The 13,139-nt window shown below is 38.0% G+C and overlaps 1 protein-coding gene across 4 annotated transcripts in view; it reads right to left on the bottom strand.

Moving 5' to 3' along the window:
* MSRB3 (methionine sulfoxide reductase B3) overlaps positions 1-13,139 on the bottom strand; it is a 166,648-nt gene that overhangs the window by 11,160 nt on the left and 142,349 nt on the right. For 3 of the 4 annotated variants that reach the window (XM_064590947.1, XM_064590949.1, XM_045873035.3), the window contains exon 6: positions 1-98. In XM_064590947.1, coding sequence (XP_064447017.1) covers positions 1-98 — 98 coding nt within the window. The other variant, XM_064590948.1, reaches the window with a different exon arrangement.

A 13,139-nucleotide genomic window follows, 5' to 3' on the forward strand; every position in this document is an offset into this window, starting at 1 on the left:
CTGAGAGCAGCTCGTTTCCACCCTGTGCATCCCGTAGGAAAAGTCGTCCGTGAATGTGATTGCATCAGAACTGATCACATCGTGGAATGAAGGCCAACCTGGGGCAGAGCAGCACCAGAACAAAACAGGACAGAGAGACAGCCTTGGGTTAGAATATAATTTTAAAGAACTACTAAGCAAAGAATGAAAATCTTTAGTATATGAATCATGCTTAACTTCTTCAACCTGAAAAAAAAAGGTCAAAAGCTGAAGGATAATATATTTCCTAAGAGTACAACTCTTTTTTAAGAATAACTTTCTCCTCACATTCAGATCACAGTTGCATTGGGAGTTTATGTTTCAAGAAGCATTCTTAGACCACCCAGTAGTTTTCTAGAGTGCCTCTGGATTTATAAAGCTCTCTCTTACCACTTGGTCTTGTCTCTCATCTTCAGAGTCACTGGGCACCCACTAGGAGTCTTAACAGTGTGACATTTTCCAAAACACAATCCAGTTGTTTTTTTTTTAATTTAAAAATTTGTTTATTTATTTGAGAGAGAGAGAGAGCACGCGCACGCACACGCATGTGCCATGGGGAGAGGGACAGAGGGAGAGAAAGAGAGAAATCCTCAAACAGACCCCCGCTGAGCACGGAGCCTGACACAGGGCTGGATCCCAGGACCCCAAAATCATGACCTGAGCCCATACCAAGAGTCAGACACCCAACCAACTGAGCCACTTGGGTGCCCCACCCCCACCGCTTTTTTTTTCTTTTTTAAGATTTATTTTTAAAGGATTGATTTATTACAATTGTTCTGGCTGTTAACTTTTCAACTTTCCATGCCTCTTTAGGAAGCATGCTTTTTCAGTACTTAGTTTGTTAAAATATTAAAAAAATGACTATTCCATAGTTTCCATCTTAATCTAATTTCTTGGGACAGGGCTATCTGGAAAGCAGCTTCTATTTTATGGGCAAGAGGCTTGCTTACTTCCTAGAAGAAAGTCATAGAGCAGTGTTCTTCAGGCATCTCTAGGGAGCACCTTCTCTCAAATAGCATCTTGTTCCAATTTTAATTTATTCAAATGATTTTTTAAATATGCACACACGGCTTTAAGAAACTCAGTGATAAGGACCATAAGATTGTACAAATGTTTATGAGTGTACAGTCAGGTTTTATGTTCAGTACTTCTAGGCATGTTTTTACATATTTCCAGAACATTTGTCGGGAGTTCCTGAGCTGAAGCCCAAAATGATGGAAGAGGTGTGATGTTGCCGAACTGCTGGTACAGTTTTGTTTTTTTTTTTTTCCTCTTCCAGAAGCCAAATTTATTCCTGTAGAAAGGAGGAAGCCCTTTAAAAATACGGTGCTTTGTGTTAATACACCAACTGAAAGAAAACAGAATGCAAACTTCAACAATTTGATTTCCAGTTTCAAACAAAACAAATTAGCTCAGGCCAAGTTTTGATAAGAAACTCCTCTAAACCCCCCACTCCCCACTAGGCAACAGTATAACTTTCACAGTTGGTGCTGGATTTAACACCCAGAGTTGAAACACTTTCCCATTCCCCGATTTGAGTTCAAGATAGCTACAAATCACCAGGAAAACCTTAATTTTCTAGATATAAGATAACATTCCTCGAAAAACAATCACACCAAGACACACCAGTACTCTTAAGAAAACTTGTTTTTCCCTGTTTTCTAAATTGTAAAGAGAATCTAAACATATTCTACGCTACAGTTTTGGGTTTACAATGACTACTTGGCACATTTACGTATTCTTCTTTGTTCAATGGCAGAAGTGCCAATGGCTAGAAAAGAGAGGTTTAAAGGTGATGTTTGAAGACATTAAAAAATAATTTAGCTATGAAACAAAAGAGAACATTCTATATTTTTTAACCTTCCATGCTATAACTCATTTGATTGCTGGTTATGGCAACTAATATTATGGAGGGACATATTTGATTTGGTAGTAAACAGGTAAAGAGTTAGGAATTTATTTTTTAATTTTCCATAAAGCTACCCTCCAACACACATACATTTTCCTATTTCTAGAATTCAGAATAGGTAGGGAGAAATGTATATAAAATATATATTCCCTCCTCCCATGCTACTTCTTCATATTATATACACTTATCTTGTTCTACTTATCATACTGGATTTTTGACTTGTTTCCATGCTTTCCTCACTAGATGGTAAACACTTTTAAGGCAGAGTCTGCATAAACAAGAAGACGGGATGGATAATTACGGTACAGCACAGAGTCCCACAGGAGACAGAAAATATAATCACATTCCTTTTTTACAGAATAGATTAAGAAATTAGCGATGCTATTTTTTCACTGGAGTATTCAACTTGGCTCAAACACCATAATTAAGCTTCTCTTTATAGGTAGAGTAAGCTTATTATTTACTTAGGATGGTAAATGCATGAAGACCATCTAGGTCACTAACTTAGGATTTTTTGTGAGGAGGAGAGGGAGAGGGAGCCGAAGGGTATGGTACTTGCCAATATTACACAGTCAGTACGTGGCAGGGCCAAAGCTAGAATCTGTGTATTCTGACTTTAGTCTAGGGTTCTCTTCTCACATTCCACTTTCTTCCTCAATACGAGGTCAAGACATCATTCATTTCAATACTATAATACGAAGGAGATTGTAGGTTTTAAGAAATACGTTTAGTGCCATGTCTAGATTGGTTGGTAGGTACATCGTTGCACTTAGGAGCTTCTAGGTGGAAGCAGATAATGAATGTATCCTCAACAATACTGATTCTCTCACTAACAACCAAACTGTTCAAAGAGAAAGTCCAAGAGTAATGACATAAATGACGTAATCTACTTTGGGACATGGATAATATTTATTCATTTATCTAAAATAACCACAAATACTTAGAAGCTCACCTTAGGTAATAATATTGAGAAAACTGTCATTTCTATTTGGGGTTTCTTCATTCTAATTCTTTCCTAACTATTGTGAATCATTGCCTATTAAAAATTTGGGGGAGGGAAGGGAACTGCTTTCAAATGAGCTATTAAATTATACAGCTATACATTTTGTCTCCATGAATTAAATATTTATAGAATTTTCCAGAAGACTATATTCAAGAGCAGACAAGGATGAGGTGTAGTGACATGGAGTTGGGGTTCTCAAAAGATTTCAATGTTTCTGGGAAAACTGTTGACACTTGAATAGTTTATTGGTTGTTTCCCATGGCGTTGGTTAAATATCAGAAGAAACACTAAAAAACCAACCAAAAAAAAAAAAATTCTCTTCAAAACTTCCCCAAATTCAGTGTCTCTCTGCGCAGTAAGAGAAAGGCAGTTTTCAAGATGGAATATTTGATAGGTCATCCAAATCTTAGTGGAGATTGACAAGGGCAACCATGTTGAAGACTATAAGTAACCCCATGTGATGGAACACGTTTCAAAAGAGAATCATGGCCAACTTCAATAAGTTTAACACAGGAGAACATTGAATTTTTTTCTCTAGGTCTCCCAGATAAAGCTGAAGGAGAATCCATCAGAAAAGCAAGTCCTTATTGACAATCAAACGAAGAAGGACCTTCACCCAAGAATAAATTGTCTCATGGCAGAGAAGCCAAGAGATGACAGCACTTTGAAAGCGGAATTCCCTCATCATGTGAAAGTATTTAAAGGAGGAACTCTTCACTGCTGCAAAAATCCTCAAAGGAAACCCTGCCTCCACTCCAAATAATAAGGGAAGTGCTTCAAAGAGTGATAGGCAAGACTGAAGCAATCTGGGTCTTGTTGAGAAAATTATCTTGAGCAAAAGGGGGAGGGGATGTGTTTATGTCAGTTTTGACATTAAAGAAAGATCATCCATCCTCCTTTCTTTAGGATTTCCCTTTTGGTCTTCTCATCTAACAAAACATTATTTGTTTTGGATGCATTCCATGCACTTTTTGAAAGAACAGTCATTCGAAAACCTGGATAAACAGAGTTGGCTCACCCCACCCCCAAGACATCCCTTTGTTTCTATGTGATGAGCTCAGATTGGGGGGTATTATCGTTTTATTTCTAAAAATATAAGCTGTACTTTTTAGATATTAGCCTGTTGTTATCGGGAATGTCTTGTATTCAATAAATAGATTCTCCTCTCAACGAATCCTCATCTGCAGACAGCATATAAATACAGGTAGCCCAAGCACAACAGCTGCGTGGGGCTGTCGGCAGTCCTGCTCCCGTGTGACCCAACGACCATCGGGCCACACTAATGGGCAGAAGGCCCTTGACAGTATTGGCATAATGGGCAGCAAATCCAGGATATGTTTATTTACATCTCAAATATAAGAGCAAGTGATTCCGTTTGTTAGTAGTAGATCTTTGGCGCTTGCTACCCTCTACACTAGGGTGGTTTTTTTTTTTTTTTTTTTTTTTTTAGATTGCAGTAAAAAGAATTATTCCTTCTCACTCAGAATGGGGCTTACTAAAGCTGCTCAGAATCTCCTCGAACCCATCCCTGAACAGTGATACAGCTTTCCACAGGTGGTTTTCTGCTGACACACTTTAAATGTTTCACTCCAACTGCCTCCTGAGAAAAACTTGCTCTTCTCTCCATCCCAACCTTTTCCTCCTTCCTTTCAAAAATCTTTGAAACAAGTTGTTAAAACTAGCAACAGGTTATAAACAAGTTGAAGCCAATCCCATCTGTACCATATCTAGAAAATGTGGCCCTTCTTTCCCTACTCTTAATTTAACAAGGATTTGCTATACAGCTGCCACATTCCCTGGATCGTCCCCCAACCCCCAAATAAAAATGAGAAACCCCAGTAAATTAGCTACGTGACCCATCAGTAGAACACGGCAGAAAATACCCGTGCCCGAGAATTCATTAAATTGAAATGTAATTACAAACATTTTATTATCTTCAAATGCAAAATCAGTTTGAGCACAGTAAATTCCACTTGGGCTCGGGTGATGGTTTAATAATGATAAATATTTGAGCGTGGTTTCAGTGAGACACACGGGACATTTACAGACCTGTGGTTTTCTGCATGTACCAATTCTCACAGCTCTATGATTCTAGGACCGTGTTTCAGAACTTGTAGCTTTTAGTATCTCTGAAGCCAGGATCTGTTAACCTCACTGACCATGATTTACCTTATTAGCTACCTCAACCAAATAAGACAACATTTTGCGAAGACCCCCTGCTAACAAGAATTGTTTGAAGTTTAGAGCTCTGATTCTTGCCCCTTTATTCACTGCGATTCGACACTTCAAGCATTAGCTTTTATCTCATTCTTAAAAGGATGATACTCTATTCCCCCTCAAAGACCCAAAAGTTTAAGTAGTAATCAACCAAATATATGCATGTTGTAGAAAATCAAAGAGTGCAAGATGACTCATAGTGAAATGTTCCCTTTCAATATTTCCCACCCCTGCAAACAACCATGTTTATTAACAGGTTTTAGGTTTAATTCTAAAAAATATGCTTCTGCCGCTCCCTCTTGATTCCTTCATTTTAAATCTGCACTATCCAATACAGAAGCTATAAGCCACATGCTGCAATTTAAGTTTAAATCAATTAAAATTAAATAGAATTTCAGCTCTTCAGTCATACTAGCCACATTTCAAGTTCTCAACAGTTACATGTAGTGAATGGTCACTACACTGGACAACACAGGCACTACAGGTAGAGAATATTTCCAACATCATTTCCACAGACAGAGAAATCCCCACCATCGGACAGTGCTGGTTTGACATTACAAATTGATTCCCTCCTGTCAACGATGAAGACTAAGCCTCCACACTTCCACTAATCTCTCTTCCCTTCCCCCTTGCAATTTTTGATAGTTATATTATTTTTAATTCTTTTAAAACTTTGTTTGGTACCATGTGCCTCTTGAACTAGACCGTAAGTTCAATAAGAGTGGAGAGTTTGTCAGTTTTGTCCACCAGTGTATTGCCAATCACCTAAAACAGTGCCTGAGACAGAAGAGGTGTTGCAGAAACTGTCTGATGGATGAACACACGAATGTATGACTATCCTATAGCTTAACATCGTCGGACCCTTCAGTCTGCAAGACGGCCTTGGCACCCCATCCTCCTTCTACCTACTCTTTTCCCCCATTCTAATGCCCAACCTTAATGAAGTCTTCTATGCTTTTCTATGGGTTGATTCTAAGACTTGAAAACTAGTAAATGACGTTAGTATTATTATGGCTACATACATGTTGCTTACTGCACAGCTAAAGACTGCTGGGATTGTATCTCCTTCTCCAACAGTCCAACTGGCATAACCCCAGGCTGCCTAAAGTCAAACAGATTTTCCTTCTTTTACACTGCATCACTATAAAAAAGGCAGGCCACGTGTTCTTTTATTTTTTTGTTTGGACCATGACTTTCTTATACAATTGTACAAATTTCCTCTGTAATTCAACATTTTACTTTTCGAATTTTAATTACAAATATTTCAACCATATGTAAAAATATGTAGAATACATAGGCATCCATGTTTTAACAGATATTAACTACCCAAGTTTAACTGATAATATTTTTTCTATATTGTCTCAGATTTTTCTCTTTTTCTAACAAAATAACATGTTACAATTATAGCCAGATCTGCCTCCAGCCTTCTCCCCTACTCCTACACTTCCTGGTGCCCCAGAGATAATTGTTTACGTACCCTTCCCACACTTCTTTTGATTCATTTTCTACATATGTCTACATTCATAAACAATATATAATGTTTTAAATGTTAAAAATTCACATGAATGACGTTGCATCCTCAGTATCTTTTGGCAACCTGTTTTTTTTCACATTATTCCTGGTCTCTAAACTTTTCTGGTCTTTTTTACAGCATCATCTTCTTATTTTATAAATGAACTATTTCAAATATCTCTGAGAATATGAACCAGAGAGTTGTTTTACTTTGGTTTTTCTGTTGTTGTCTAAAATAGCTCTGCTGCCTCTCATGCAACTGTTCTCTTTTTCTTGGTTTGTGTCTTCCATGCTCTTGGTTTTTTTTTTTGTTCAGCCATTTCTATTTAAGAATGGAGGTCTGGGGCAGTTGTCCCAGGCAGCTGACGGGGGCTTCCTCTGCAATCAGGTACAGCGCGGGTTTATTCCTCACTAGGTCTCAACTCTGAACAGAAAAGATGACGGGGAGCTCTGGGAACACTGTCATCATCTGCTGCAGGACAAAGGTCTGTCCCAGCATTTCCTGGATACCTGCCTGGGCAATGGCTCACTCTAGAGCACAACACCTCACTGGCAGCCCCAGTTCTCCCAGACAGGCTGTTTCATATCTTTTGAGAGCAGTCTTCCAGGTTTTTTTCCCTGTGGGTAATTGATGATCTGTCATTCTAAATATGAAAGTGAGGAAGCTGCAAAACTGGTCTAGCTGTTTTTTTCAGTTAAACACCTTGTTGTCAACCCCCCATTTTGCTCTTGACAATTCTGCACTTTGAGCCCCTTCATAATTCTGCTGGGCATCTTGGCAACAACCCCTGTATGTACTTTGGGCTGCCACTTTCTTTAATCGGTCCTGCATTACAGGTGGTCACCCCGTAATGCATTGTCAGCCATTTTTTTTCTTGGAAAAATTGGCTAAAATTTCTGGTCTGCTCAACACCCCCTCCTCCACTCCAGTTCTCTTTGCAGTGGGGTTCTCCTCCTTCCCTTCTGCTTCCTCCTCCTCCTCTTTCTTCTTTTCCTTACTCTCACTTTAAAGGGTTCTCTTGGGAGAGAGGGAAGCAAACATGTATGCTCAGTCTATCATCTTGAACAAGAGGCCGAGATTTCTTTTTAATAAACTACAGATTTTAGTCTCTTGATCTAATATTTTATGAGAAGCAGGAATGGATTTCAGGCATCATAATTTTTCTATTAACCACAATTATATAATTTTTTGCCTTACTGATAAGACCCAAAATCAGTGTAAGGTTTAGGAGCTTTAACTGGCTCAGATTTGACTCTATCTAAAAAGTGATTCTGGGCTAACTGCATGAGAGTATGACATCTGCAAAGACCCCTGAGTTAGAACCACGGCAAGCCAGAGTAGGCTCCTCCCAGAACTGGTTCGGTGGAAAAAACTTCATAGACCTCTTTTCTTTTTTCTTTTCTTTCTTACAGATTTTATTATTTGAAAGAGAGAGAGATCACAAGCAGGGGGGAGAGTAAGGAAGAAGCAGACTCCCGCTGAGCAGGGAGCCCGGTGTGGGACTCGATCCCAGGACCCTGGGATCATAACCTGAGCCAAAGACAGACACTTAACCGACTGAGCCACCCAGGCGCCCCATAGACCACTTCTCAACTCTATATTTGATCATTTGTTATAGTGTAAGGATGCACTATATTTCTGCCTTCCTGCCACTGCCAATATAAGGACAAGTATCCCCCTATATGCTGATGACACGATTTCATTACTGCAAACAAGCAGTAAGTCTCAAGGGGCAAACTATTATAGTCAATAAAATGGTTTAACAGTAATTATGACAAAAAGAAAACCATTGGTTTTGGCACACATTCTCCCATGCTCCATTCAGCTTTATTAAGCAGTACCTCAAATAAAAACAATACTTAAAACACTTATCTTGAAAAGCAGGGAGTTTTAAAAAAAAAAAAAAAAGGAAAAGAAAAGCAGGGGGGTTAGAATACATAAAATTAGCCTAGATCTATAGACTCCAAAAATTCAAGAAGACAAAAAAAAAAAAAAAAAATGCTACAGTGCAATATACTATTCAAGCATTAATTTTATTTTGGTTACTAATTACCTTGCTTTTTCGTCTTGTCAAGTACCCCATAGTTTTAAGTGGCCGTGGCATTTTGAATGCCAGGGACATGCTGAACGATGGCACGATGACTGGGGGCCACCTGAAGCAGACTAGTAACGTGATCAGATTGGTGCTTTAGGAAGATGGTTCTGGAAGCAGGCTGGAGGGTGGGAGATAGAAGGATGAAAACAGGAACATCAGATGGAAGACTGTGGAAACAGAAGGGGTGAAGCTCTAAATGCAGCATGTGCAATGGGGCTGGAGAGCAGGAGAGTGATTAGAGAGAGACTAAGCAGTCAGAACTCACTGATTGTGGTGGTGCCTATTGGGGAGTGAAGGAGAAAGGTAGGGTCAAATTACTACTAGGTTTCCAGTTTGTACGACTCACTGGATCATGCTAGTTATACATGTTTTTCAGGGAAAATAATAAAACCCGACTAGTATGGAACTCTCTAGGAGCAGAGGGATGTGTGGGCTCAGAAGTGAGACCCCAGCTAAAGATACAGATGTGAAAGTCATCAGAGCATAGAGAACAGTAAGGTTATGGATGAGGATATGTAGAAGGCAAATATAAGGGGAGTGGAGAACCAGACAGGTATTTAAAAGGTGAGCCGAGGAATAAGAGTCAGTGAAGGAAAATAAAAGAGAGCATTTCAAGAAATAGGAGGACGACAAGGGAACCGAGACAGAGTCAGATCATGGAAAAGTGTTTGAGGCTGGAGGACAGTCCCCAGTGACATAATCTACAGAAAGGACAAGTCAAATAAGATCGGAGAGGAGACGGCTGAATTCAACAGTTAGGCAGCCTGGTGGACTTTAGGAAGATCCATTTCAGTGTGATGGACAGAAGCCAAACTCTATTGGGCTGCAAGGCGTTTGTGAAGTGGCATGACTAAAGACTGCTCTTCACAAAGCCTGGCAGGGAAGGAAGGTAGAGCAGGTTGACGACTCGCAGGAGAGCATAATGCTATTTATGCGAACATACTCGGATCCTGGGGTCCCTCCCACCAATTCCACCACTCTCTGCTTTCCACAGGTTTAAAATTTTACAGTATTTTCTCACGGAACTTTCAAATAAAATGAGTAATATGAAAATTTTTAGACATGCTAAAAATCTTAAGCATTGCTCAAATGCTCCTTAGGATATTGGACAGAAGCTATGTCTGAAAAAAGACTAAAATAAAATTCCATCCCTAGAATCTTTTTTAGCTTTAATTTATTTTTATGTTGTTCATTGCTATCGCTCCTACTGTCCCTTAATCTACCAAACTGAGAGTAATGAGCGTCATATTTTAAATGGCCGTGGTAATCTGTTTTGCCTTTTGGCACAAAGTAGGCGCTCAATAAATATGATTAAACAAATGAATCCAGAACTTTAACTCTAGGTCAAGTTCCCCTGTCAAACATGCTCACAGCACCCAATATTTTCTCTTCAAAGCATGTCACAGTTTGTAATTACTTATTTATATGGGTAATTTTTGATTAATGCCCACTTCTTTCCCTAAACTCCACGAGACCATGACTGCTTTGTTTACTATTCTAGCGTCAACACTTCACTGATAAAAATATTTGTTCAATGACTTAATTAATAAAGAATATATCATACCTCAACCATTTAACAACAGAACTGGACTGCATTAAGAGATTATCACTTGGGTTAGATGTGCCAATCACTAGGCCAGTCAATGAAATTTTAAAAAGATAGGGAAAGAGTTTCTACTATTTCTCTCTAGGCAATTTTTTTTTACAAGTATCAAATTGAATATAAGGTTTCCTTTCCTGCCTATCAAAAATAGTACATTTCTTCAAACTGATTATTAGTAATTTCTTCTCTACAAACCACGTCATCCCATGACCCATAATCATTTCAGGCATTTGAATCTACTGAAGGACAATATGACCAGAGACTGTCAAGAACACTGAGGTGTCCTTTGGGCAGTGTGAGCATCTGGTATCTATTCTCTTTGGAGATTAATAATGTAGCTGCACTGCAGCAGGCTTTACTAATTCCTTTGAGCCCTGCACAGCATTTTTGAATGGTTCCAAACACACAAGATCTCTAATTGGTATGGATTTCATCCATAGTTTTCTTGCAATCGCAAAATATCTCAGAAACTCCTAAGAAGTAATTGACAGGGACAAGCTTCCCTGTTTCCCTTTGAGGAGGCAGGTATTAATAATTTTTTTTTCAAGTTCAATGAAATTACTGAGCTCAAACCATTTCAACCAAAAAACTGAGGAAGGGGACTTTATTTTCCCTGCCTGAACACTGTCTCTTGCTACTTTAAATCATAGTTAATGTTTTAAAAAAGTATATCTTACACATAAGTCAGTTGTAGACTTTCAACATCAAAGGATCTGAGCAACATCACATGTAACAACCTGACCTTTGGCTATAATTTCTAAGTGCCATTAAAAAATGTCTCTCAAACTGGTTTTATATTTAGTGTTGACCTAGTAACCTTGATCCAAAAACATTCAACTTTAGATGATTATTTTATTTTGCTTCCAAAAGCTCTTCAGTCCAGTGAGGCATCCATTAGGAAGCTTCACAGAGAGTTGAGTTTGCTCAGAATTTATTAGCTACATCGAACAGGAGGATGGTGATTTGGGTTGCTTGCTGAGTGAAGATTATTTACTGTGCTTAGCTGACCTTAAGAATACCAGGAGGGAAATTCAAAAAAAAAATACAGAGTCTATTCTCAGCGACATGCAATCCAGACCAACAGTGAAATAATGCTCCATTCAACTGCAGTCCTGAATTAGGTCTATTCACCACATAGCATCACTGGGGACTGTAAAACCATTATTCACATTCTTTAGTTGGGTACCCATCAAAAATTTCAAGTAATTTCTCTCTTAAATATATGTGCCTGTTAAAAATGTAAGATTACTTCTTCTGAGGGAGCTAAGTGTTAAAATTCTTTTACTTATCTAATTTTCCTCCTGATATTTTTCTCTAACTGACATCTCTCTAAATTTCTGAATAGGCTTTAGATTGTTTTTCTATTATATACTTTTAAGTGCTACAATAAAACACTTCCTTATTTTCATAAATGTATGATCCTTCACTGGTCTACATCACCTTTTTATGATGCATCAAAACTTAGTTCACCTACTAGGATTTAAATTTCTGACAACCCATCTTGAAAAAAATATTTTGAAACAGAACAGATTACTCAGAAAAGCTTTTAAACACAAATATTTTAGAACAAAACAACAAAAGATGTTCTGCCCTTATAGCAGACACATGGCAAAGTTGAAGCAATGTATTAAACACTGTACATCCTGTAACATATTAAAATTTTTTAATAAACTACATCAAAAAGGCATGAAGCAAACTACATCAAACCAAGGCATACTCTGATAGCTATTTGTTCTTTTTAAAGGCCTTTACGAAAATCTTTTGCTTAGGCTCAATCCCCATTATTCTGCTCTTCTTTTTCACTCACATTCTAATACTCTATAACTTACTGCTTCTAAATTTTTCTGTTTATTGTCTGTATTTCCCCAACCAGAATGTAAGCTCCACATTGGCAGAGATAATTCTTTTGTTCCTGATGCATTCAAAGTGCCCAGAAGGGTGCCTAGCATTTAATAAATTTTGATTGAATGAATTTTCTATATACACATTCTTGTTACTCTGGAAATCTGGGATTTAAAAATAATCCTTGTTTTGTTTTAAAATACACAGTTACAAAAGTCTTTGTTATAGAATTATGTATAGAATCTCTAGGTCATTTACTAATATTTATTGAAGATTTTGGCACCTGGCTGACAGTTTTCTCTCTATCTAAAATTCCTACCTACATTCTAAAGACCTTCTAGGGTAACTCACTTAATACCCCTCATATTAACAGCTCTTTGAGGTGAAACTAAACCATTCTATGGAGCCAAGGTCCTGTATCAAGCAAGACCCATGGGTACAAGTGGCCTTTGCAATTCAAAAGTTTCAATGGCTTTGATTCTGACCACTAGCAAGTTTAATGCATTAAAAATTAGATGTCATCACATGAAAAAAGTTGAATTTCAGATGGATGAAATTGGCCAAAGTAGAATGGTACTTCACACATATTTTAATTTGGCCCTAGACAATCATGACAAGAAACAAATGAGTAATATTACATAAAGGTCTAAGCACATCCACAATATATACCATGGCCTATAGGCTGACATATCGTTCTGTTAGTTGTGCAGTAATATTCAAGTCTTACCCCTCCAAACTACTTGTAAATGAAGCAAGCTGCAGGCACAAGACTTAGCTACTTAGTACTAAGTAGGCACTAAATAAATGTTTGTTGAATAAGTGAACCAAATTTGGGCTGAAGAAAGTATTAATAAAAATTGTGAAAATGATAACACAATAAATCAATGTCTCTGTTTCAGACTTTTTTGACAAAGATCACCTCTCACCTATTATTCCTTC

Source organism: Mirounga angustirostris, unplaced genomic scaffold (assembly GCF_029215605.1).
Source record: "Mirounga angustirostris isolate CCGP_5_RB_7025 unplaced genomic scaffold, mMirAng1.0.hap1 SCAF_5, whole genome shotgun sequence".
Lineage (NCBI taxonomy): Eukaryota > Metazoa > Chordata > Mammalia > Carnivora > Phocidae > Mirounga > Mirounga angustirostris.